Source organism: Ochotona princeps, chromosome 14 (assembly GCF_030435755.1).
Source record: "Ochotona princeps isolate mOchPri1 chromosome 14, mOchPri1.hap1, whole genome shotgun sequence".
In the NCBI taxonomy this organism is placed as follows: Eukaryota; Metazoa; Chordata; class Mammalia; order Lagomorpha; family Ochotonidae; genus Ochotona; species Ochotona princeps.
Genome location: NC_080845.1, coordinates 60,598,325 through 60,624,763, shown reverse-complemented (window position 1 = coordinate 60,624,763; position 26,439 = coordinate 60,598,325). Strand labels below are relative to the sequence as shown.

At 48.7% G+C, this 26,439-nt stretch overlaps 2 protein-coding genes across 6 annotated transcripts in view; both read left to right on the top strand.

The window, feature by feature from the left end:
• The first annotated feature begins 5,578 nt into the window (after nt 1-5,578).
• CKS2 (CDC28 protein kinase regulatory subunit 2) lies at nt 5,579-9,076 on the top strand. Its single transcript, XM_058672339.1, has 3 exons — nt 5,579-5,766; nt 7,572-7,699; nt 8,860-9,076. The coding sequence occupies exons 1-3, from the start codon at nt 5,708-5,710 to the stop codon at nt 8,910-8,912; spliced, it is 240 nt and encodes a 79-aa protein (XP_058528322.1). The 5' UTR covers nt 5,579-5,707; the 3' UTR covers nt 8,913-9,076.
• Nucleotides 9,077-9,913: 837 nt separating this feature from the next.
• The window catches only part of SECISBP2 (SECIS binding protein 2), a 32,509-nt gene continuing 15,983 nt past the window's right edge, over nt 9,914-26,439 (top strand). For 2 of the 5 annotated variants that reach the window (XM_058672338.1, XM_058672337.1), the window contains exons 1-8: nt 9,914-9,980; nt 10,578-10,708; nt 14,927-15,176; nt 15,371-15,500; nt 15,865-16,082; nt 19,813-19,894; nt 21,826-21,917; nt 24,793-24,915. In XM_058672338.1, coding sequence (XP_058528321.1) covers nt 9,945-9,980; nt 10,578-10,708; nt 14,927-15,176; nt 15,371-15,500; nt 15,865-16,082; nt 19,813-19,894; nt 21,826-21,917; nt 24,793-24,915 — 1,062 coding nt within the window. In that variant the 5' untranslated portion in view covers nt 9,914-9,944. Of the gene's footprint in view, nt 9,981-10,577; nt 10,709-14,926; nt 15,177-15,370; nt 15,501-15,864; nt 16,083-19,812; nt 19,895-21,708; nt 21,918-24,792; nt 24,916-26,439 lie in introns of all 5 variants that reach the window. The other 3 variants (XM_058672334.1, XM_058672333.1, XM_058672336.1) reach the window with 2 other exon arrangements.

Genomic DNA, 26,439 nt, shown 5'->3' with positions numbered 1-26,439 from the left:
ATTTCCAAACATAAGACTGAATAAAACATATCAGGGAATAGGGTGATGATTTTGGAGGGGATTTAAAATTGTAAATTTGGAATAACATACATTTGCACACCAGCATATTGAGCAGTGGTGGGTACAGTCCCTGAAAAAAGCACCGCAATCAGCAGTTCTCAGCCGAAGAGCAGCAGAACGGGGCGGGGAATAAGCGTGTGGAGCTTCTAGGTTAGGTGGACATTGATGCTGAAAAGTTTACGACTTTGTATCCACACTAGCAGGGAAAGGATTGACACATTTGGAAGTTACACACCTGATCATCCTCTTTACACCCGGAATCCACTGTCATAAGTCACTTGTCATGACACTGTACTATGGACATTCAAAATTTCACTTTGTTCTGGCTGGAAGATGTCGGTCACAGAAACCCGAGTCAATGTGCCCAGCCTATTGTACATGATCAACCAGAGGTACTGCTGGGATGATGAACTGTAGGAGGACATTGTGACCCTAAAAGGTCAGTGAGCACAGGATTACAGTTGGTTGGATAATATTTGGAGGAGAATAACCAAATGGCTACCTTTTGTATACCTTATTGGATATCATTTGCATAAGAACAATTGAGTGGACAGTATGTATATGAGAACACCTGGTAGAATATACAAGACAAAAGAGTTCCAAACAAAAGCATTGATGGTTTTGTTGATGAGCTCAATACTTCCTCCCTAATCCTGTATGAACCTCAGAGTATAAAGTCTGATGCTACTAATAAACTACGGCTTTTGACCATCAGTCAGGGTCCACGTGTGTTATTATCGGCTCTGCGCACCAAGTCCATCGCTGCGGGACAGCGACAATGAACTTTATGAACTTTCCAGAACTTTCTGGAGACATAATATTCACAGAAGCATCAGTGCTACCCTAGCACACTGCCCAGCACCTAGCAACTGCTAGATGACTGGATGCAGGGCCACCGTCAGCTATTTGGCCACCGACTTTCTCGTTACATTAATGGTCTGCTTGCAGGGCAGAGCAGTTCCAGATGAATGTGGAAGAGCATACCTTAGGCATGCTATTTTTTTGTTTGTTTGTTTAAGATTTAGATTTATGAGGGCCCAGCGGCGTAGCCTAGCAGCTAAAGTCCTCGCCTTGAATGCACCGGGATCCCATATTGGGTGCCGGTCCTAATCCCGGCAGCTCCACTTCCCATCCAGCTCCCTGCTTGTAGCCTGGGAAAGCAGTTGAGGATGGCCCAATGCTTTGGGACCCTGCACCCGCGTGGAAGACCTGGAAGAGGTTCCTGGTTCCTGGCTTTGGATCGGCACGCACCGGCTCACTTGGGGAGTGAAACATCGGATGGAAGATCTTCCTCTCTGTCTCTCCTCCTCTGTGTATATCTGACTTTGTAATAAAAAAGAAATCAATCAATCAAAAAATGATTTAGATTTATTTTTATCTGAATGACAGATTTTACAGAAAGGAGAAAGAGAGACAAGAGAGATACGGTCTTTCATCCGCTGGTTTACTCCCCAAATAGCTGCAATGATCAGAGCTGAACTTGGCTGGTAGCTAAGAGCTTCTTCCTGGTCTCACACATGGGTGAAGGGTCCCAAAGTCTTGAGCCCTCCTCTGCTGTTTTCCTAGGCCATAAGCAAAGAGCTGGATCGGAAGTGGTGCAGCCAGAACACAAACTGGTGCCCACATAGGATGCTGGCACTAGTAGGTAGAGCATTAGCCTATTACACCACTACAGTGAACCCTCCACCCCTAGTTTAGGAGGGAACCAGTATCTTCTCAGGGCTTTCATTGTGGAGCAGTGGGTTAGGACACCGGCAACCCGTAGAAGCACTGCTTCCAATCCGGCTACTCTCGCCTCTGTTACAGCCCCTGTTCATGTGCCTTGGAAAGCAGTAGGACAGTCCCAATGCTTGGGCCCATACCACTCAGGTGAGAGACTCACATGGAATTTCGGACTCTTGGTTTGGGCCTGTACCAACCCTGGCCTTCGTGGCCATTTGGTGAGTAAACTAGAAGATGGAAATCTCCAACTCTCCCTCTTCTGCTGTAACTCGGCCTTTGAAATAAGTCAGTGCATGTCTCAAAAAAAACTTATTTTATTTTTATTGGAAGGTCAAAATGTACAGAGGAGGAGAAACAGAGAGGAAGATCTTCCATTCGATGGTCCACTCCCTAGGTAACAGCAACGGCCAGTGCTGCGCCATCTAGCTGAATGGTAAGTGGAGCCGCCGGGATTAGAACCGGTGCCCATATGGGATCCCGGCACGTTCAAGGCGAGGACGTTAGCCGCTAGACTACTGCGCCAGGCCCAAGTCAATACACCTTAATCACATATGTATACATGCAACTAAGCTTTCCCTGAATCTCATCTCAAAGCAGTAGCGAAGTCCAACTCCTACTGGTTTTCCCTCAAAGTCTCATCTTCCTTCTCATCAACATGGCTATAAGGTAAGCCCCTCAGTGAGATGCCATGTCCCATCACCTGCAACAGCTTCCTCACGGGGATCTGAAGGCAATTCCTCCGGTCCATCACACACACTCCTCCCGGGCCTGTCTCACATCCGATCTGATCGTGCGCTCCCTTCCTGAGGACATCAAATGGACTCAAGTTACTCACAATGACAGACATTTAGCGGGGAGTCCACGAATCCCTTCTCAGTCTGGCTGAATCCTTGAACAGATTTAGTGGCTTAAAACAACCCAGGTTGATTCATTTACAGGCCAAGCAGCCTGGATTAGGTTTTGCAAGGCCCAGATCCAGGTGTCCGTGGGACTGGAGGGAAGACTCCGCCCCCTCTGTCCGACACCTGTGCTCCCTCCCTCCGTCACAGCACATCCCATGCCTTCCTGTCTCTCTCCCGGAAGATCATTTGTGATAACTGCAGCTCCCCCAAATCCCAGATAATCTCTCCATCTCTTTCACCCACCTGTAAGGTCCTTTTTGTTACATATGGTGACCTTTGGGAGCCAATTTTCTGCCCCATCTTTCCTCCCCGTGGTCTGCACACGCTGTGTCCAACCTGGTCAGCATTCCCTGAGAGCACCGTTCCCTCACTCCCTTGTCTTGCTGGCTTCTCAGCTGGAAAGGCCTTTTACCCATGGGGTTTCTAACTGTCCATCTCTACGGGTCAGTGCTGAATAACTGTCAAACGGCCTACGCAGCATTTAGACACTGCGGTCCACTAGGAGAATGCCACTCACTAGCTGAATGAACTTGGGCAAATTTTGTCTTCAGAAGCTAGATTCAAAGCAGTTCTAAAAAAACAGAGGGATTAGAAAAAGCCCACACGATGCAAGGTTCCACAGGCACAAATGACCTGATTTCTCCAGCAGGTCTTTTTTAAAACTGGTGTGGGATATGTGTGTGGAGAGGGGAGACTAAACACTGGCAGGCAGTAACCAAATGCCACGTGGCGAGATGCCCGTCCAGACCGTGACAAAGTGCCAAATCCTCCGAGGAATCTGAAACCAAACCACTGTCAGAGAATGTGGGGGAACTTAAGTTGAATGACTGTGTAAGTTTCAAAAATTTTTCTTGAGGGCCCAGGGTGAAGGCTCAGTGGTTCAAATCCTCACCTTGCCTGTCTCAGGGTCCCCTATGGGCGCTTGTTCATGACCCAGCTGCTCCACTACCCATCCAGCTCCTTGTTTGTAGCTTGGGAAAGCAGTCGAGGACGGTCCAAGGCCTTGGGACCCTGCACACCAGTGTGGTAGACCCAGGAGAAGCTCCTGGCTCTTGGCCTTGGATTGGCTCAGCTCTGGCCGTTGCGGTTGCTTGGGGAGTGAGCCATCAGGTAGATCTTTCTGCAATTCCTTCTCTATGGAGATCTACCATTCAAGTAGAAGTAAATAAACCTTTCATTTTTTTTCCCCTTGAGATTGAGAGCTGTGGTGCAGTGGGTTAAGCTGCCATTTGTAAGGTTAGCAGCCATTACCCAAATGCCAGTTTGAGTCCTGGCTGCTCTGTTTCGCATTCAGTTCTCTGCTAACATGCCAGCGAAAGCAGAACAAGATGACCCCAGTGATTGAGCCCTGATCCGGGACACCGGATGGAGTTCTAGGCTCCTGGTCTTGGCCTGGCATAGCCTGGGCTGCTGTGGCCATTTAAGGAGTGAACAAGGGGTTGGAAGATTTCTTGTCATGTTACCTTCCATTTTCTCTGAGGAAAAAAAATGTTTCTAATAAAAATTCTGACATGCTCATCTAAGCAGAAATATACTCAAAAGTATCAGTGAAATTGAGGCCAGTGTGACAGCATAGTGCACTAATCCTCCACCTGAGGAACCAGCATCCCATATGGCTGCTGATTCTAGCTCTGGCTGCTCCATTTTCCACCCAGACTGGGAAAGGGGTGGAGGATGGGTCAGGTCCTTGTGCCCTTGTGCCCATGGGGCCGACCTGGAAGAAGCTGCTGGCTTCCAGCTGCAGATCGGCTCAGCTCTGGCTGCTGCTGCCACTTGGGCAAAGAACCAGAGGATGGAAGATGTCTGTTCCGCTCTCTCAGTAACTCTTCCAAGAAGTAAATAAATACTTAAAAAGAGAAAAAAATAGCTGAGACATTATTGGTATTATTGCCTACTGGTTAAGCCAAATGGCACACGCCAGCCCACCTACCCCCTGCGGCTCAACTTTTTCACATGTGTTTAAAGACATCTGCAGGAAGCGTGCGTTTGTGTTTTTTCGTTGTTGTTTTGTGAAACAGTCCCAGAAAGTGTTTCTTTCCCACGGTCTGGTAGTTCATTCACATCTTCACAATCGCAATGCAGCATTACACCCGATAACCCAGGCATGTACTAATGCACACAGAATAATTCTTTATTATTGGGGCGGGAGGGACTGCCAGGGAGGGGAACTGAGCAAGAGCGGATGTGGGGCTGGGTCCTAAGCCCTGCAGACGGCGGCTTCCCAGGTTATGGGGATTGCCTGGTCCTGGAGGAGGGGACAGGCAAACTCTTCCCAAGGGACAGGGGCGCCCGCGATGGGGCTCGTGGGGCGTCAGGAATCCCCCAAGCGGCAGCTTAACTCGCCCGCCCCTCTCGCGAATCTCTCCAGAATCTTTACCCTAAAGGCACACGCATTCTTAAACGGGGACTGGATCCTCCCTCCGTCGGCCACTCATCCGGCGTCCCTGTCGGCGGCTGCCCGGCGCGGGAGGGGACCAGGTCTCCGTGAAGCTCGGCGGCGCGCTGCCCGCTTTCTCCGGCGCAGGTTGAAGGTCCTGAGGTAGAAGCCATCCCTCCTCCCACGCGCCGTGCTTCCGCCCCTGCCGGCCGGAGGAGAAGCCGCGAGGCCTCCACAGGTCCTACAAACCACCGTCCCAACGGTTCCACCGCCCTGGAAGGTTCCAAAGCTCTGCGCACGCGCTCTGCAGTTCCTGACTCTCGGTTCCGCCCTTCCCTAGCCACGCCTCTGACCGTCCAGGCCTCCTCCGTCCCCGTGCCTCATCCCATCCTGTAACTTCCTTTGGGCCACCTCGCAACAGGGCTCTGATTGGCCGCACTCTGAGCGCGAAAGCGCCAGAGATGAGGCTATGATAGGCTGGCACCTTGCGCGGAAGGTGATTGGTCAGTGCTCCCGTCCAATCGGCGGCGGGCTGTCGGATTCAAATCGCGAGCGTTGGGCCTGCGAGGTCGTTGGTCTCAGTCGAGTCGTTGTGTGGTTGGACGCGGACGTGCTGTGTTTTCTTCTCGCCCGCCGCGTCGGCAGGATGGCTCACAAGCAGATCTATTACTCGGACAAGTACTTCGACGAGCACTACGAGTACCGGTGAGCAGTCCACAGCCCTGACCTTCTCCGAGGGCCGGGGGCCTTGGCGTGCGCGTGGAGCCGGAGAGGACAGGGCGGCGGCGGGGCTGGGGTCGCTGGGCGGCCGGGCTGGGGTCGCTGGGCGGCCGGGCTGGGGTCGCTGGGCGGCCGGGCTGGGGTCGCTGGGCGGCCGGGCTGGGGTCGCTGGCTGCTTCGGCCGGGCTGGGGTCGCTGGGCGGCCGGGCTGGGGTCGCTGGCTGCTTCGGCCGGGCTGGGGTCGCTGGGCGGCCGGGCTGGGGTCGCTGGCTGCTTCGGCCGGGCTGGGGTCGCTGGGCGGCCGGGCTGGGGTCGCTGGGCGGCCGGGCTGGGGTCGCTGGCTGCTTCTGTCGGGCTGGGCGGCGGCGGAAGCGCGGGGACCGCCGCGGCGGGCAGGGGTGGGCGGCCTTGCCCGTGCCAGCTCGGCGAGGGGAACGGATCCGACCCTTGGTGGGGTCGGCCCCTTGGAGGCAAAGGAAGTTACTCTCGGCAGTTTGAAGTGCTTCGGAGTCGTGGTTAGAACCACCTGGCTTTTCTTTTTCTTTTCTTTTTTTCTTCCGGCCAAGGGCGAATGGGAGTTGAGCCCTGCTGGGGCCGTGCAGCAATGGCGTCCCGACACCTGGAACGGCCCTCCGGCCCCGGGGTCTGTGCACCTGTGTACATATCCATTCAGGGCCCATAGTTGTGTTTTGGGGACCCACTTGCGGCAGCAGCAGCTGTGTCTGTAGGTTTCCGAGCGCGCCCTTAACACTAGCTAAGTACTTTGGGTCTGATAAAACAGAAGCAGACTTTGGGTATGAAGTGGACAGCTTTACAGACTTTGTACCGAAATTAAGTTTGGGTTCTGGGAACCGTGCTCCCCACGAAGTTGGTTTTTACAGTAAGCCCTGATGGGAGAGTCCGTTTCTATGGATAGTGAGGAAGGCAAGAGTGTTAACATCTATGAAAATCACTGGTTGGCTTTTCGATGTAGTTTATTTTTATAATAAAGGCAAGGTACAAAAGTATTAACCCCTCCCAGGTTAATTAACACTGTGGAGGGCAAAAGCAAGCATTTTGAAAATACAGGCTTAACGTAGGTGCTACTGCAGAATTTCAAAAGTGCTTGTGCTAATGGCTAATGGCTCATAGCACGCTTCGGCTGAGTTCCTGGTCGCAAGGTTAGCTGGCAGGGGGACACAACTGTAAGTTAAGTCGAGCAGCTTCCTTCTTCTGAATATTCTAGATTGTTTTCCTTGTGTTTATTTGTAAACTCAGAGCTGAGAATTGTGATTGACAAACTCGAATACCGTGCGTGGAGGAGTGCAGATGCACTGCAGACATCACACAGCTGTGCACGTGTCCTTCTACATACAGACTTCTGTGCTGGCTTAAACTGAATTTTTGAATATAGAGCAGTAACTCACTAGACAGCTGAAGGCCTGCAGAGGTACGAATTTTGAGCAAAATCCTTGCCATGAAAAGCATCTTCTAGTTACACCAGCACTGGATCTACCACCAATCTCTGTGGTACCGGGAGAACCGAGGGCACTACCTCAGGGGCACCAGGCTCGTCAGCAGCCCTCCTGTGGGCAGTCACTGAGTTCCTGTGCGCCTTGATGGATGCTGGAGTCCAAAGGAGAGGAGGACTTGGCATGTGCTTTCCACTGGAGCACACTTCACAGATGGAATATTTCCTGCTTGTCCTGTTGGCCAGAATTGAATCGCATGACTAGAGCCAGCTGCGCTGGGGCGAGTGCATGATAATGGCAGGAAAGGCACAGAGCACTCATTTTGCTCTCTCTTCACAGGCATGTCATGTTACCCAGAGAACTCTCCAAACAAGTACCCAAAACCCACCTGATGTCGGAGGAGGAGTGGAGGAGACTCGGGGTCCAGCAGAGCCTGGGATGGGTTCACTACATGATTCATGAGCCAGGTGGGACTGGTGTGAGCACAGTGTTAGCCAGTTCTGATGGGCAGCAGAAGATGGCTGTGCAGGGAATCAGAATTGCTCTTTTTAAATTTAAAATATATTTTTGATATTTACACAGATGAGAACAATTTATGCATATGAAGATAACAGATGAGGATGGGGTGGACAAGGCAGGGCAAGGGGAAGTAGGTGGGAAAGTCAGATAGAGGAGGAGGGACAGAGGAAGATCTTCTGTCCACTGGTTCACTCCCCAAGTGACCACAACGGCCAGAACTGAGCTGATCCGAAGCCAGGAGCTTCTTCCCCGTCTCCCACACAGGTGCAGTGTCCTAAGGCTTTGGACCATCCTCGACTGCTTTCACAGGCCACAAGCAGGGAGCTGGATGGGAAGCAGGGCTGCCGGGATTAGAAGCGGCACCTATATGGGATCCCGGCATGTTCGAGGCGAGGACTTTTGCCGCTAGGCCAAGCCGCCGGGCCCATGCTGTGTTGCTTTTTAGTGTTATTAGTTTGACTATGTTTTAGATTAGTTATAAATGCCACAGGCGAGCTGGCATTCAGCCCTTCTTGTTGCTCCCCGTTGTCAGTGCCTGGCTTCAGGTCTCGGCTCCCAATTTCGGAGCTGTCTTCTGCAGTCTTGGAGCGGACAGAAAGAACTCCAGATACAGTGCAGAAGTTAAATAAGGTGGAACTAAAGTGATCATCTGTACTGATGGAAAATGGTATTATCAAATCTTCCTTAAGAATTCAGCTTTCTTGGGAATGGGGCGTGTAGCTTATACACTTAGTACAGAGAACCTGAGGAAATTATTTGTAGATTCCTGGGCCCATCTTATTGAAACGACCTATCTGATAGTTTCTGTTGCGCAGTAGTGTGAAGCCCATTAGCTGGTGACATGGGCGAGACGTCACTTCCTCCAGATGGCCTTTCTCTTCCTTAGCAGTGTAGGTTTTCTACTTATGGACACTTTAGTAGGATAGGTGAAACCAAAATGATGCCAGAATATCTAAAAAGTTGACAGTGCAAAATAGTGTTCAAAGTTCATTTTAGACACTTGAAACTTGCTAGTAGTACTTGCTTGAGTTTTAGTCCAGCTGAAACCTTTATGTTAAGTAAAAACCAGGCATATTATACTAAAGTGATTTAAACATTTTCTTTGCAGAGCCGCATATTCTTCTCTTTAGACGACCTCTTCCAAAAGATCAACAGAAGTGAAGTGTAGCTGGAGATCGTTCTATTCCCAATTTAATGTATATGTGTATATAAGGGTAGTATTCAGTGAATACTTAAGATGTACAGACCTTCTGGCAGCCCTGTGCGTGAGCTGTATTCTTCACAGCGACAGAGCTCAGCTCCGGCCTGCCGCAGCGAGCTCCCGGGACGGGGCAGGGCGCTGTGCTCTACTCGGTTTTTCCTTGATGTAAGTGCCTGTTCACCTGTTACTTTTGTTAAATAAAAGTTTGTATGTTTCATTTATGCCGCTTGACGTTTACTGAGGTATATTTTTCTAGTTAATTTGTGATCGAAATTTTTATTTTAGCTCTTGGGAAATAAACTTAGAAAATAAAATGTCAAATGAGTAAAAATGGCTGGTGTGAGTGTGACCAGTGGGTTCTACAGCGTGTCCACTACAATTCCTACAGAATTGGTGACTGCCGCGTGCGGCCCCCACGGACGGGGGGCAGGGGGAGGACCACCAGGCAGAGCATTGGCGGGAGCTGATCAGCACCTGCGCACCGACCCCATCCCCATCCCCAGCGCCGCAGCCCCCTCGAGGCTTTCCTCCAGCCTGCAGCCTTCCCTCCCCGCCCGGGCCCTGCTGCCCCCTTCCTAGGACTGAAGGGTCCTGGGAAGCCGAGCTCTGCTTCGGCCCGCGAGCAGGACTTGAAACTGCCCCTGCTTGGCACTTAAGGCCCGCGGCTAGCGGGGAGCTCCCCTTCCCGATGACCCTTCTCTGCAGGCGACTTCCCCGGGGTGCCCCAGCCCGATCCCCCCCGCCCCCCATTCAGGCACCGACCCCGTGCACGTCCCGGCCCCACCTGCACCCTCGGGCCGAGGCAGCAGTGCGGCTGCGCGCAGGGCCCGCCACGTGCGACCGGCACCGCCGCGCACTTCCGCCCGGCGGGCCGGCCCTGTCGCGCTTTGCTGACGTATTTCCTTGCGCCGCCAGGGAAGGCGGAAACGCCGTGTGGCTGGTCGGGCCCGTGGCTGGCCTACCTCCACGACGCGGGTTCCCGGCTCCCCGCCATGGCGTCGGAGGGCCGGCGGGAGCCCCGAGACGAGGTGCGGGCTCCCGGGGGCCGGCGGAGAGGCTGAGGTGCCGCGGCTGGGCGGGAGTGGCGCCCGGGTCCCTGAAGAGACTCGGTGAAGACAAGCCCTTGCCGCAAAATTCAGATTCCAGTGACGCGGGGCTGTGGGGGTGATTCTGTAGCAAATCACGCTTTTGTTTTGCAGTAAAACAAAGGCTGCTTGGAGTTTGCGGAGTAGAAGGCTTCTCTTTTTCGGGAAGATAGAGTTGTGAATGCCTCTGGTATTGGTCGTAGTTGTCAGCAGTGGGTGGGCTGTCCTGGTCCTCCTGGACGCAGGGAAGTGGAGTCCATGCCCACGTCTGAAGCCACGAAGATGTCAGTTGTGATCCCGACTTGAGATGTGCTTTTTTCATTGGCAATCATCATTTTCCCCTTTTCATATTTGGGAGAGTGTTTCCCAGTTAATAAACGTTCGGGGGAGATTGTTAGCGAATGACTTCCTGCATTCATGTGGGACACATTTGAAAGTAGCGGTTTGGAATTGGCATTTCTGCCACTGTTAGAAGATGATTCTTTCTTTTGGTGTACTTCTGAACTCGTCCGTAGCTGAGTTAATGCTTTTTCTCCTCAGGGCAGCATGAAGTTATCTGCAGATGTCAAACCCTTTGTTCCCAAGTTGACAGGGTGCCATGTGACCTGGTCGGGGTCCTCGGGAGCCTGCGCTGTCCCCAGCTACCCTGCTCCAGAGCAACCAGTGACTGAGTGGGTACCTTCATGTCTTTCGTAGCCTGGGGGTCTTTTTCTTGATCAGTTGCAGTTACGCCTTACAGTATGCTGTAGCTATCGTACTGAAGCTCTACAGGTGACGAGAGGAAAACCTGAGACAAGGCCCTGACTTGAGGCTGGCACCACAGCAGGCTGGGAGCACTGGCTGTGCTGGCCCAGTTCCGGCCGCACCACCTTTTATCCAGCTCCCTGCTGACGGCTTGGGAAAGCGGGGCATGGCCCAAGTGCTTGGGCGCCTGCACCTACCCACGAGACTCAGGAGTAAGCGTCTGGCTTCTAGACCAGCTCAGCTCTGCCTGGGGGTGGGAGGGGGGCAGCAGATTGAATGTCTCTCTAAGTCTGGCTCTTCGATAAAAATAGACTTAAAAAAAAATTGAGCTAGGAACTAGTGACTGTCCAAAAAACTTGTTTCCCCCTCCATACTCTGTTAATTTTAGGCAAAGGAAGATGGAAACTCATATTAGTATCAGGAAAGGTAGTTTTAAGGTTCGTTTGTTTGTAAGTTTAAACATATGTATTGAATGAGTGACAAAATGGCTGGAAAGAGGGAAGAGGAAAGCATTGGGAAGGATCAAGTGAATAAACATTATCTTTGCCTCGTTTATACAAAGATTTATTTTTTATATATTAGAAAAGTAGAGCTATAGAGAGGAGGAGAGAGTTCTTTCAGCCTCCCTAAAGAGTGAAAGCCAGGACCCCAGAACTGCAGTGTGGGTGGCGAGGCCCTATACCTGAGCCAGCTCCCCTAACTTTCCCAGGTACAACAGCATGGTGCTAGGCAGGAAGTTGAGAGGCAGTATTTGAACCCTGCCCATTTGTGTGGCATTGCAGGTGGCTGCCTAACTGGTTATGTCACAATCTGGCACTACCCTTAATTTTTAGGTTAAGCTATTCAAATCTTATTCAGAGGCCCGGTACAGCAGCCTAGTGCCTAAAGTCCTCGTCTTGCTTACAGCAGGATCCCATATGGGCATTAGTTCATGTCCCTGCTGCTCCGCTTCCCATCCAGCTCCCAGCTTGTGGCCTGGGAAAGCAGTGGAAGATGGCCCGAAGCCTTGGGATCCTGCACCTGTGTGGGAGACCCAGAAGAAGCTCCTGGTTGTTGGCTTCAGATTGGCTCAGCTCCAGCCATTGTGACTGCTTGGGGAGTGAACCAGCAGGTGGAAGATCTCCTCTTTCTAAATCTGACTTTCAATAAAAATTAAAAAAAAGATTTATTATTATTTTTTATTGGAAAGTCCATTATTCAGAGAGGAGGAGAAACATAGAACGATCTTCTGTCTGTTGGTTCACTCCCCAAGCAGCTGCAATGGCTGGATCTGAGCCAGTCTGAGCCGATCTGAAGCCAGGAGCCAGGAACTTCTTCCGGATTTCCCACATGGGTATAGGGTCCCAAGACTCTGGGCCATCCTCGGTTGCCTTCCCAGGCCAGAAGCAGGGAGCTGGATGGGAAGTGGGGCTGCCAACATTAGAGCTTTGGTCCATATGGGATCCTGGCGCATACAAGGCGAGGACTTTAGCTGGTAGGCGACTGCACCAGACCCTTGGATGAATTTGAAGACTGAATATTAACCTTTCACGTGGTTGTGTAGGTTGATTTGTAGATCCTGATTTTAAAACGTCTGCAGGAGTGTGTGTAAGAATTTTTGTGCCTTATATTCCTTTGGTATGGCTCAGGGTGTTTTTTTTTGCTTTGTTTTGTTTTTTGTTGTAATTTGTTGGCACCTGCACAGAGTGATCAAAAATAACTTCTTAAAAATTCTAGAAATACATTTTCTAGCATAGAAATGGTTTATTTAGGAAATAATGAAAGTTTGGTTTTTGATAGAATTTGAAATCCTGCCCTTTTTGTGCTGGAATTGGTCTAATAGGTGTGTTACTCAGAGTTCTCCAAGGGACAGAACTGACTAGAGATGTATGTAGACACAGGGATGTGAGGGGATTTATGAGGGCAGCTGGTGCCTGCAGTTACGGGAACGTCCCTTGACAGAGTGCAGGCTGTACACCCTGGGGGAGTACTGGCACAGCTCTGTGTGGGGCTGAAGGCCGCAGAAGCAGGAAAGTGCTAGAAACTCTGGGGTGGTGTGAATCCCGGAGCCCGAAGGCCTGGAATACTCCTGTGTTAGAGCAAGAGCTGTCTGGCCTCAGGATAAAGGGGGAGCAACAGCCTTTGCTCTGCGTTTGTGGTTGTCGCTGGACCCTGCCTGAGTGGGTGTGACCCACTCACTGGCATGGGGCATTCAACTCAGTTTGTTGAATTGAGTGCCAGGCTGCTCAGGAAACAATCTCGCAGACACTCGGAAGTGATGTCGTGCCAGCTCTTAAGTGTTTCTTAATCCAGTTAGGCATACTCCTAAAATTAGCCTTTACAGTGGAATACCCAATTATTCTATTGTCATTTCATCCTTTTTGAAGGGGTGGTTTGGCATGGGTCTCAGATGAGTTGTTTCCTGTCTTCACTGACATAAAAAAATACAGAACTAATGCTCACTCAATGACAAGAACTCTATGCCATCTGCTGGGTGGTGTTTTAGTTGCCCAAAATAAAGGTGGGAGCCATTTGTATGGCTCAAGTGATGTTTCAGCAGTGACATGGGTTGAAGCCATAGACTTAAGTAGTCATAATGCTGAATTTAAATTAACAGTTTCGTAACTCAGGTTGGTTATTAAAAAAAGAAAGTTACCAAGAAAAGAGTAGGCTAGCAATATTCTCACCTGACAAGAAAACAGTTCAGGAATAAGGAGACATTGCACCGGAAAGGAGTTGTTTGAAAGAAAGAGGCTTAAAAGTGGAGATAAAGTGATGAGATTTAACATGCTTGAATATTGCGATCTTGTCGAGTGTGATTGTACACTTGTCACAGTCTCGGGGGTTAAAAATTGTAACACTGCTGTCCGATGTCCAAGTGGAAATCTTTCGCCTTGAAAAAAGTAGATTTTCCTCCCAACAACCCTGTTTTGTCTTTGCTGCTTTTAACACTCCATAGCAATCCCAATCATCCTTGTCTTCCTCTTCCCTGATCTTCCTAAAGGAGTTGTGCCGCCTTCCAGAATCTGTCCTCCAGGAGCTGCAAGGCGCCTCTTTATTCACTGGAGTTAGTTACTGAAAGGTAACTGTGAAAGACGTCAGGGCCCAGGCAGTGGCCTAGAATGTGGGCATCCTAAGTGGCATTTAAGTCAGTAGGCCAGACATTTGCTCCTGGTTAGAGGCAGGGAGGCGCTAGAAGTGGGTTTAGTGTGGGTACTAGCTGTTAACGTTGAGATTAATGTATTTCAAATCCAGAAAATATGAAGTGGAAGTGCTCTGTAAGCTGGAGATGGGGGCCTAGAGCTAGTGAGGCAGTGAGTGTTTTGCAATAAAAATAAAAATGAATTTTTATTTATTTATTTTATTGGAAAGGCAGATAGAGAGGAAGATCTTCCATCCGATGGTTCACTCCTCAAGCGGCCACAATGGCTGGAGCTGAGTCAATCCGAAGCCAGGAGCCAGGAGCTTCCTCCACGTCTCCCATGTGGGTGCAGGGTCCCAAGACTTTGGGCCGTCCTCGATTGCTTTCCCAGGCCACAAGCTGGAGCTGGAGCTGGATGGGAAGTGGGGCTGCCGGGATTACAATCGGTGCCCATATGGAATCCCGGCATGTTCAAGGCGAGGACTTTAACTGCTATGCTATCGTGTAGGGCCCAATAAAAAATCTTTTTTTTTTTTTTAATTTATTTATTTTATTGCAAAGTCAGATATACAGAGAGGAGGAGAGACAGAGAGGAAGATCCTCCGTCTGGTGATTCACTCCCCAAGTGAGCCGCAATGGGCCGCTGCGCGCTGCTCCAAAGCCAGGAACCAGGAACCTCCTCCGGGTCTCCCACGCGGGTGCAGGGTCCCAAAGCCCTGGGCCATCCTCGACTGCCCTCCCAGGCCACAAGCAGGGAGCTGGATGGGAAGTGGAGCTGCTGGGATTAGAACCGGTGCCCACAGGGGATCCCGGGGCGTTCAAGGTGAGGACCCTAGCCGCTAGGCCACGCCGCCGGGCCCTAAAAATAAATCTTTAAAAAAAAAAAAAGTTGGAAGCTGTGGCTTAGTACATGTGTATGTTCTCAAAATCTTAAATATTTAAAAGTTTTAATTAGTGTTATAGAGCATTAAGCTGTTTGGTTTGTACTGTGAAATCTGAACAAAAACCTGTGTCTTTTATTTAGACAGAAAATCTATCCTGGAGGTATGAGTTTTGGAGCCTCAGCTCTTCCTCCTCAGTATGCATCTTGTGAGATGGCCCTGCAGCCATATGCCTATTCCCCTTACACGCTGGAGTCTACACGCAATGTTTGCTCACTGCCCGGCACCCATTATGAATATAACCAGGCCAGCTGTTACCCAGGCTCTCAGTCAGTGAGGCCCGGTGAGGAGCTTGCGTGCCCCCTCCCGCAAGACACATTATCGCCCTCTAAGGTGAGTAGCTACTGAGGTTTTGTGTGTCATTGCATTTAAAATGCAAGGAATTGGTTGGTTTTTTTTTTTTTTTTTTGCCTTTTCAAAGATTTGATCTAATCTTTTTGAGCTGTGAGCACTTGACTAATTTGTTATTTTCAGCATTTCTAGTTTTAATTTTCTTATCTCAGATTTCTCTTTTATCTTTCCTGTAGGAAAAAGCCTTCGCTGGGAAGAAAACATATGATGAGGAATTTGCAAGTAAAAGGGCTGATGCAAGATCATGTGAGATGAAGTCAGCTAGAGGTTCCCGCTTGCCTGCTCACACTCATAGCTGGAAATCGGGTAAGGTGCAGCCGACCGCAGATCCCGCTGCCCTTTGCCCAGCTGCCTCTGTGGACTTGTTCTTCTTGGAGATGGCACTGAACAGTAGGAGCCCAGCACAGCCAGGGTATCAGAGCTGCTGCGTTGAGCAGAAAGGCAGGAGGCGGGAGGCCCAGGGGCTGCCTGTTTAGCAGCCTCTGCGTTGCCCTTCCCGCACTTGTGTGAGGACTGGTGGAGATGACTGCAGGCCTCAAAACCCACCCTCGCCCAGCAGCAGCTGGCGGTCCTGTCTGTGCTGCATTGGGCCGTGTTCATCCCGGAGATGAACCAGGTTTGTCGTAGATACAGGAGCTTATCATCTCTACTTTCAATTCTTTACTTCCAGATGGTTATGATAAACGAACAGATAGGAAATCCAGAATCATTACAAAAAATGCATCTACCTCCAAGTCTGAGTTTGAATTTAGCAGTTTGGATTTTCCTGAACTACAGGGTCCAGAAAACAGAAACATGCCACCGCCGTCACCCACCTGGGGACCTCTGTGCTCCGCCTCTGCTGGTGCTCCTGCCTTGCAAGTGGGCAAGCCTACCACCATGCTGGAGGTGAGTTGCATGATTTGGGGATTTCATTACTTCAGCACTGCACTGCAATCCTGGTGTGCACTCGAGGTCTGCTTTGCTAGGAAGGAAATATTAGGAAGATCTTCCTTTTATTTTTTTTAATGGAAAGTCAGATTTACAGAGAAGGAGATACAGAGAGAGAGAGAGAGATGTTCCGTCTGCTGCTTTACTCCTCACGTGGCTGTAATGGCCAGAGCTGAGCTGATCCGAAGCCTGGAGCCAGGATCTTCTTCTGGGTCTCCCACACGGGTGCAGGGTTCCAAGGTCGCGGGCCATCAACTGTTTTCCCAGGCTGCAAACAGGAAGCTGGATGGGAAATGGAGCAGCTGGGACACACACTGGCACCCATATGGGATCCTGGCATGTGGAGGGTGAGGATTTCGACACTGAGCCATCACACTGGGCCCAGGCGTTGTGTTCTGACATTGTAGTACCAACTCAGAAAAAAGAACATTTTTGTAAAAGAAAAACAAACAACAATAACAACAGAAAAACTGGAATAATGATATTTAAAACTACATAGTGTAATAATATTTGAGTTTTCCAGGCTTTTTAATCTCCATTTTGTTTCGCTAGTGATATTGCAAATGACAGCAAAAGTTATTTTTTTGGTGCCTTTAGTTTGCTGTTGAATCATTTTAAATTACATGATGTTCAGTATTTAGTCTCAGTCTTAGTCCATCAAATATTGAGGCCTTTTCTTCAGACAGGGTGATTTTAGAATTCCAAGAATTTACGGTGTCACGTTAGTAGTCGTAAATGGCTTCTGGCGAATGTTTGCTGAGAACTTCCAGAGAGGTAAGGGTACCTTCTAGTGTGAAGGCGAGGAGAAGAAAGAATGAGAATAGTGACTGCCGTTTGCTTCCCAGTGCTGAGGGGGAGACAAAGATCTGCAGTTCACTGGTCCGCTCTTGAACAAGTGGGATTGGACAAAGTCAAAGCAGGAAGCCCAGAGTTCAGTCTGGGTCTCCCACGTGGGCAGCAGGGATCAGGTAGTGGACCCGCACGTGAGCTGGAAGCTGGGACTGGACGTAGGACCAGGGATTGAGTGCAGCACTCTTGGTTTGGTATGCAGGGGTCCCAAAGGGCGTCCTAACTGCCGTGCCAACTACCTGCCCCTGTCTGAGGTGTCCTGCCCTGCAGCACACAGTGCCACTGTGTATCCTGTGCTCAGGGTGTGAGGCTTTGTCATCACAGAGGCGTAGGCATGTTGTCTTGGTGGCCATTTTGATGGTGTTTTGGAGTTCAGGATTCGCCTGGTCGGTGGTGGCATTCACATTCCCCTGCGAGCACTGCAGTTCTAAGTGCCGTGGAGATGGGATCTGACTTTGCTTTCCATGTCTGTTAAAAGCTGCTTGTGGTTTGGAGAACTGGGTGGAGTTCCCAGCTCCTGGCTTTGGCCCAGTCCAGCCTGGCATCTGTAGGGGTTTGGGAAGTGAAGCCAGCGGAGCGTGCCTGCACGCTGGGGCTTTTCTCTCCCCTCCCTGCTGCCCACTCTCCTCCTCCCTCTCTTCGCACACATACTCTGACATTGGCACTGGAAGGGTCACTAACTCAGCCTGAGATGGGAGATGAGTCTCCTTTCCTCTCAGGAATGAGCTGTATCTGGTTTTGGTTTTAGAGATTACGTATTTACTTAGTGGAAAGGCAGAGTTAGAGAAGGGGAAAGACAGAGAGGTTCCGTCGGCTGATCCACTCCCCAGATGGCTACAATGGCTGCAGCTGGACCAGACCACAGCCAGGAGCTTCTTGTGGGTCTCCCTTGTGGGTGCCCAAGCACTTGGGCCGTCACATTAGCAGAGAATTGGATTAGAAATAGAGGAGGCAGGACTTGGTCCAGTGCCCATATGGGATGCCGGTGCTGTAGGCACAAGTTTTGCCTATGAATCCATAATGCTGGCCCCAAGAATGAGATCTTATGGGAGTAATTTCCCACAGTAAGTACTTATATATTGAGAAATCTTAATTAACGTTTGTATTTGCAGATGTTAAGACTCTCAAGGCTACTTATACTTTAAAATAAATAATTAATTTGAACCAGTAAGAAAATAAATGCTTTGGCTTATTAAAAACTAATTTTTAGAGCAGTTTGCTTTCACAGGGAAGTTGAGAGGAAGGACAGCCATCCCTTTTGCCCTCTACCTATTCCTATGGTTTCCTATGTTAGCAGCAGCCAGCCACAGAGTGACCCATTTATGCCACCGATGCATCTCCATTTATAAATTGTTATCACCCAGTCCATGATGGTGTTTGGGTTTCTTTTTTTTTCTTAATTTTATTTTAGATGATTGCATGGTTGATCAAGGTGGAAAGTATCCAGGGTTAGGGAAAAGTGGGTGTGATTATTGTTTCCAAACTTGGTGTTTCTTCCTGTTTCTGGGGGTAGCGAAGGGGAGAAGCCACATCCAGCCTCCCAACCACCTCAACCTGGGGATGGAGAATGGCTGCCTGATGACCCAGGGTCCCGAAGTGGCACACACTCACAGGGTTCTGCTCAGGTGGTTGCAGTAATTCTGAAATGCTGTCAGTTTCACCAATCCATGAATGAGGAAACCCTTCCAATGTCTGTTGGCTGACCCAGTGGGCCTTAGAGTCTCCATTCGCCCAGATATTTGCTGTGATCCTTTGGCTGGGTAGTTGTCTAACTTGTTCTGTTTTCCTTTCTCTGCTATGGCCCTGATGTCCTCTGCAGGCCCCACTGGGCTGGCATACCCTCCGTGTGCACCAAGGCCTGCCGTCCACCACTCCGTTTATACTGAAAAGGACCAGTTTCTCACAGGCGGACCCAAGGAGTCAGGCCAACGACCCAGGCCCCAGGCCCCGCTGGATCCCTGTCCCTAGGGCTCTCAGATCCAGTTTGGGTTCATTTTTGTTGTGTATATTCTGTGGGTTATGGCAACTCTACACTGACATCTGTTCACCGTCACAGAATGGTGTAAACTCACTGCCCTACACATCCTCTTTGCCCAGCCTGTTTACCTCCCCCCAGCCTCTGCCAACCTGTGATACTCTACATCTGTTATTTCACCTTTTCCAAAATGACAAGCGTCTGAGATCAGAAAGCATGGAGCCTTTTCAGGTTGGCATCGTTGACTTAGGAATAAGAATTTCTGTTTCTTTGATGTCTTCTGTGTCATGATAGTTTATTTCTTAGTACCAAAATTCTGCTCTGGACATACCATAGTTTATCCATTCATCTGCTGAAATACTTTTGGATTTTGGCAGTTGCCAGTGAAGCTGTTATAATCGTCTGTATGAAGACTTTGTGTGAGTGTGCATGTTTTGGGTTCTTTTGGGTAAATCCCGGTGAGTTCGATTGCTAGGTCATATAGTAAGAGTGTGGTTAATATGTAAGAAAATGCCAGCCTGTCTTGCAAGCACTTAACCCATTTTACATTCCCGCCAACAGTCAGTGACAGTTCTTGTTATTCTTCAAGCTTACCAGAGTATGAGTTGTTGGTGTTTTTTATTTGGACCATCCTCATACATGTGTATCTTGTTTTATTTTTTTTTTTTAAGATTTATTTTATTTTTATTACAAAGTCAGATATACTGAGAGGAGGATAGACAGAGAGGAAGTGGAGCTGCTGGGATTAGAACCAGCGGCCATATGGGATCAAGGCGAGGACCTTAGCCACTAGGCCACGCTGCTGAGCCCTGTATCTTGTTTTAATTTGCTTTCCTCTGATGATAACTGATGTTTGCCTTTTAGGGTGAAATAGTGAGAAAAAATAATAACCGAAATGAGTCTGTAACCGACAGTGCTGTTACCAGTGTCGCTTCATGTGCAAGAGGTAAGAGTGTCTACAGAATACTATTTTAAAAATGAATTGTATATTCTGTAAGTTTATTTTTAACCACAGTGCAATCTAGGTATTTTTGTTTTAAAGTCTTCCTTAAGGCAGCTAATGGATTATTGATAAAAGCGCATCAGTGTTAGTTTAGGAGATGAAAATCAGCAAATGAGGTTCCACAAGCACACATAAGGACTGTGAGAGGTAAGAAGGGTGAGTAAAATCTGTACCCAATGTAGTGAGAAGTTTATAAATTCAGAAACGAGGATTTTCATCAATGATCAGCCATTCTTCAACGTTTTGGTAACAACTAAAATCCCAAGAGCTTTTGTTTATTTGTTAATAGCTATCAGTACCTGCCATATTTTGAAGTTCAAATGAGAATTTTTAGTACTACTTAGCTTAAAAATAACACTAATTGCATTGTGTTTTAACATAGAGTGGTGAAAAGTAACTGTTTTCCGAAGTGAAAATGCTTCAGTGAGCAGCATCCTGGCTTCCGGTTTGTGCCTGTCCCACATGTGGTCCTGTAGATCTCTCTTGACATTTGGCTGCTCTGCTATCCCACATCATGCAGCCCTAGGTGAACTCTATGGTTCAATTGAAATGGAGTGGGAAAGCAACTGCCACGTTGCTGCTATCAGGGAAACTGATTGTGCACTCCTGAAGGGGTCCTGGACACCCCGGGCCAGGCTCTGTGTCACCTGGCCTGGCCTCGCCAAGAAGTCACACAGAAGTACTTCAAAATGTTCATGGAAAAATGGGATTAAGGGACAAGTTTATTTTTTTTCCTTTGAACTTTTTTCATTTTTTTTCAAATATATGTATTTATATTATTTAGTTGAAAAGCAGAGAGAGATCTATCTAGTTCTTTTTCCAAGTGTCCACACAGTAAAGCTGGGCCACATGAGGTCAGGAGCTCCATCGGCATCTCCAGTGGGAGCTGATAGAAGCTCGAGTGCTGGAGCTGGAGCCGGCCCTCTGTAAGGGATGCTGGCGTTTTCATTTCTGTGCATTTCAGTTTTGCGCTCTCATTTTCCCATGACTTCCTGAAGTAACCCCCTATGTGCAGGCAGAGTTCCATACATTCCGCTTTGAAAAGGTTTAGTGACTTGCCCTAGCGGGAGACACAGATATGTCCATCATTGTGTTTTCTTCTGCACACTCACGTTTGACAGGATGTGACTTAGTCCTGATCTTCACTCCCAAGCTGCTCTGAGCATTCAGGCTCTGACGTGAAAAAGCAGTCTGTCTCCCCTCCTGCAGGAGCCACAGGTTGCTCGCAGGTGCCACCTCCCCGTGTTCTCATGGCTGTTTTTTTGATTTGCCTACATGTAGAGTTTCATGGCCACCTAAGGAGTGGTGTTGCTGTACTTATCCTGTGTTTAAAAAAAAAAGACATAAATCCGTTGTTGTGGTAGCTGAAGTCTAATGATGTTTTAAAGGTACAATTAAGGTTAGTAGGGCCAAAATTCGGTATTTAGCTCCTTAATTCTGTGTGTTTTCCATGTGGATGTTGTGGGTTGTTGTTTTTAACCCAGACTATAATTTGTTTCCCTACCTCAAACTCCAATTTGAAAGACTAGTTTCTAGGAAAATCAACTAACTTTACAAGTTAAAAGGTAAAATTCAGTGTGCATGCTCCAAGAGGAAATCCCATTTAGTGACTGACATGGTTTCCAATGGGATGTGTGGAATAGTAGCATAAATTTAATTATGCTCTGAGCAGTTACCTCATGTAATGCATGTGAGTAACCAAGACATTTCTCTTTTACTGTTGAGATTGCTCAACACTTTTGGTTGTCTTTGAGCAGAATTATCTTGGACACCAATGGGTTATATTGTTCGGCAGACATTATCTACAGAACTGTCAGCAGCCCCTAAAAGTGTTCCTTCCATGACAAACCTTAAGACCGTTGCTTCATCAGCAGATGCTAAAAGTGTTAGTATGTCGTCTTCTGAAGTCTCATCTCCGGATCCCTCCTACAACACAGAGAAGCATGTTGCCCATCCTGCTGCAAAGGTATGTGTCGCCCCAGAGAAGCCTGAGGTGCTGCCTGCCGGGGGCTGGGGAGTCGCTAACAGTGTGTATTGACGGTCACAGAACTGCGTCTGTGTGTGTGTGTGTGTGGCCTGTGTGTTACTCCGTAAGTAAACAAAAATTATAGAGTAAAAGATACGCACAGTGTTTGGATTGTGTTGGTCCTCTGTGACGTTGCGTGTGTCACCTCCTCCTAATGGGAAGTATTTGCATTTATTCCAGTTGAGTAGCACTTGTCCAGAATGCCATGGTCAGGAAGTGTTTCAACTTCTGCAGATTTTCAGATTTTGAAATATTTGCATGAAGCTTGCTGTTCAGCGTCACAAATCCCAGAGTTCTGGTAGCGGAATACTCCGAATGGAACTGCACAGTTTGTGGTCATCTGAAGAATATTATTGGCTTTTGTTTATTGTCATTCCTTGCGTGTTATAGGAGCATATCAGATTCTATTTCAGAGTAGATTTTAACAATTTTATTCTTTCAAGGATTTATTCTTGGAAAGGCAAATTTACAGAGGGAAGGAGAAACAGAGAGATCTTGCAGTCACGTTTGTCCTGTCTAGAAGGGCCAGGACTGCAGTGTTTGTGAGTAGGGCTGTGGCGAGCCTAGTTTTTTTTTTTTTAAAGGTTTATTTATTTTTATTGGAAAGTCAGTTATACAGAGAGAAGGAGAGACAGAGAGGAAGATCTTCTGTCTGTTCATTGATTCTCCAAGTGGCTGCAGTGCCCGGAGCTGAGCTGATCTGAAGCCGGGAGCCAGGAACTTCTTCGGGGTCTCCCATGTTGGTGTAGGTTCCCAGAGCTTTGAGCCATCCTCCACGGCTTTCCCAGGCCACCAGCAGAGAACTAGACGGGAAGCGGGGCTGCTGGGACACGAACCCGCGCCCATATGGGATCCTGGCGCATGCAAGGCAAGGAGTTTAGCCTGTGAGCCCAGTCCTCCTCCTTTTTTTTTTTTTCCTTTCTCTTTTTTAATTATAAATTTTATTGTTTATAATGATAACATGGTGGATCAGGCTGGAAGGATTGAGGTTTCGGAAAACTTGGGTGAACTTATTTCTTCCAAATTTGCTATTTCTTCTTGTTGTTTCTGGAGGAAGGGGAGAGACAAAGGGCGAAACCACTCATGGCTTGCCACATGTGCCAGTACCCAGGGATGAGGAACTGCCACCTCATATCAATCCAGAGTCTCAATGTGTGCTTATTCTGAGGGTTCTGTCCAAGTGGTTTTGAGAGTTCTGAAATGCTACCGATTTCACCGATCCAAGGATGATGTCACCCTCCCAACGTCCATTGGCTCCATTCACCAAAATTTTTGCTGTGATCGTTTGGGGTAGTTGTCCAGTTAGCTCTGTTCTTCTGTTACAGCACCAAATGAGCTCCATATTCTCCTTTTACAACAGGGACTATGTCCACTGCTCCACCTTTTTCATTAAGTAGGACATGTTCTTGCAGGCAAGTCCAAGGACCCAGGCCAGGTGACCCAAACCTAACCAGATCCCACCCCTGGGGCTCATGAACCCAGCACCCACCTAGTAGGTGGGCCCAAGACCTGGACTAGATGACCCAAGCGCTGTCTGATCCCCCACCCCTGGGGCTCACAAACCCCATACCCATAGGCCCATAGGTGGGCCTCCAGACTTGGTCCAGGCAACCCAAGTAGTCGTACTGGATCCCCCACCACTGGGACTCAAAAACCTGGCACCTGCCTTGCAGGCATAACCCAGGACTCAGGCCAGGCAACCCGAGCCCTGCCGGATTCCCTATCACTGGAGTTCATGAACCTGACACCTCACAGGCAGGCTGTAAGACTAGGGACAGCCTGAGTCCCAGTAAATCACCCACCCTTGGGGCTCACGAACCCAACACCCACCTAGTAGATGGACCCAGGATCTGGGCCAGGTGACCCAAGCCCTACCGGTTCCCCCTTCCCCCAGGGCTCAGAACCTGACCCCCACCATGTAGGTGGGCCCTAGGACCTGAGCCAAGATACCTGAGCCCTGTCAGATACCCCATCCCTGGGACTCATGAACCTAGCCCTTGCTAGGCCCAGGCTGGCATGACTCATCTCACCTCAGCGTCTGCAGTTTTGTTGTGCAGCCTGGTCTAGTCTAGTTTGTCCCCTGTTCCAGCTCCTACTGGTGGGTGCTGTAGCCTATCCCAGCCCAGTCTGATTGCTGTCCTGATCCTAATGTGAACTGACTGGTATCGCAGCCTGATCTGAGCCCAGTCCTTTATACGGGGGAGGACTGCAGAGCTGATTCTGATGAGCAGGCATGTCAGTCAGATTAGGGCCCTCTGGCAGTGCTGACCAAATGGCATGACTGAATCGGTGAGAAAACTCAAGTTGGCATTATTAGTATCATTAACGACATCATTCCCAAGCTGGACTGTCCACGTATACCAGTTTTTTTTTTTATTTTTTTGTAAGATTTATTTTATTTTATTGGAAAGTCAGATATACAGAGAGGAGGAGAGACAGAGAGGAAGATCTTCCGTCCGATGGTTCACTCCCCAAGTAAGCGCAACGGCCGGTGCTGCGCTGATCCGAAGCCAGGAGCCCTTCTGGGTCTCCCATGCGGGTGCAGGGTCCCAAGGCTTTGGGCCATCTTTGAGTGCTTTTCCAGGCCACAAGCATGGAGCTGGATGGGAAGCAGCGTCGCCGGGATTAGAACCAGCGACCATATGGGATCCTGGCAAGGCGAGGACTTTAACCACTACGCTATTGCGCCAGGCCCCACATATACCAGTTTTTAAAATGGATTATGTGTTGCTTAATTTTGCTCTGATATATCTAGGTATTAAGAAGGCTCTTGAGTGCCTTAACACTGGGTGGTTTTTGCTTTTTTTTGTTCTAGTTCAAAGCATCACAGGGTGGCAACGTTGAACAAAATGTGTCCTCAAGAAAAGCTAAGAAGAAGAAAGAAAAGTCTCAGTCAAAGTGCGAAGTCCTGACAGTTCAGGAGCCACCGAGGATTGAAGTATGTTTCTATGTATTACCTAGTGTGACTCAATAAATGGGTCTTTCCTAATAACAGTGTAGGTTCATACTGGTTTCCTAAGTGAACGTTTCAGAACATCATCTTCTTCTTCTTTTTTTTTTAAAGATTTATTTATTTTATTACAAAGTCAGATATATAGAGAGGAGGAGAGACAGAGAGGAAGATCTTCCGTCCGATGATTCACTCCCCAAGTGAGCCGCAACGGCCGGTGCTGCGCCAATCCAAAGCCAGGAACCAGAAACCTCTTCCGGGTCTCCCACACGGGTGCAGGGTCCCAAGGTTTTGGGCCGTCCTCTCCTGCTTTCCCAGGCCACAAGCAGGGAGCTGGATGGGAAGTGGAGCTGCCGGGATTAGAACCGGCGCCCATATGGGATCCCGGGGCTTGCTTTCAAGGTGAGGACTTTAGCCGCTAGGCCACGCCGCCGGGCCCAGAAATCTTCTTAATAAACCATTTCTTGCTGCTAAAGAAAATAACCTTTGATTTTGGCTTCTGGCGGTCCCATAGGAGACATGTAAACATTTAAACGAATGGATGGTATAGAGACAAAACTACTTTCATTGAAACTTCATGGTGTGGGCCACATTACTAACATTTCCCCTGCCTTCTCCCTGTTTTCCTTGCTTTGGAATGCTGACTTTCGCATTGCCTCCTTTTCTATCCAGAGCTTTTATGCAAAGTGCTTCACTACAGAAAGCAACTTATATCATGGACACATTGTGGGCCCCTCAGGAAAATTCCAGGCACTCCTGAAAGTGCTCTTGTCATCCTGTGATGTTCCCAGAAGGTCCCTACACTCTGAGGAACCAGCCTGGGTTCTGCCTACATCCACAGGCCTAGGGGTTTCCTTCACAGTGTCTGACAAGCTTTGGTACCTGAAGTGTGTGCACTCCCACAGGTCTGTGCTGTCTGGGAGTCCAGCTCAGGCTCATCCTGGGGCGTTTCCATTTCCAGAGGCCTGGCAAGTCTGTTAAGGGCCCTGGGGTTCTGAGAATATCCACTAGAGCACAGCTGGATTGCATGTTTGAAGACCCACTACCATGTCAGAACATTATGGTTTGGGTCAATGAATAATTCATGTTTCTTCACTGTTTTCCAAGTAACTTAACTCTTCCCAAGTCACCTAAAATGTTGAAAAAAATTCATATTTTAAATGGTTTAAAAATTGTTTTTAACAATCTATGTTCAGAATAAATGCAGAATGTTTATATTCCATCTATATTTGATGATTTCTCTAATGGAAAACTTAGCCCGTGGAAGAACAGGTGATTAAATACTCATGCCACGGTGATCTGAGGTCAGTTTTACAGACTCTTCAGGTGTACCAAGACATCTGGTGGCACTCACATTTTCTGGGACAGAGGTATTAGAACTGTAATCTTTATTTTTTACTCTGAGTTAAATAAAACAAGGTCTCCCATTCACCTCCCCCCCTTTTTTTTAAAGATCATTTTTGTTAAAAGGCAGGTTTTCGGAGAGAAAGATTTTGTGTCTGCTGGTTCAAT

Bases quoted from the DNA above. Each gene is read 5' to 3' on its own strand.
- CKS2 (XM_058672339.1), top strand. From the start codon at position 5,708: ATGGCTCACAAGCAGATCTATTACTCGGACAAGTACTTCGACGAGCAC. The intron at 5,767-7,571 runs GTGAGCAGTCCA...CTCTCTTCACAG, and splicing joins GACGAGCACTACGAGTACCG to GCATGTCATGTTACCCAGAG. The intron at 7,700-8,859 runs GTGGGACTGGTG...TTTTCTTTGCAG, and splicing joins CTACATGATTCATGAGCCAG to AGCCGCATATTCTTCTCTTT.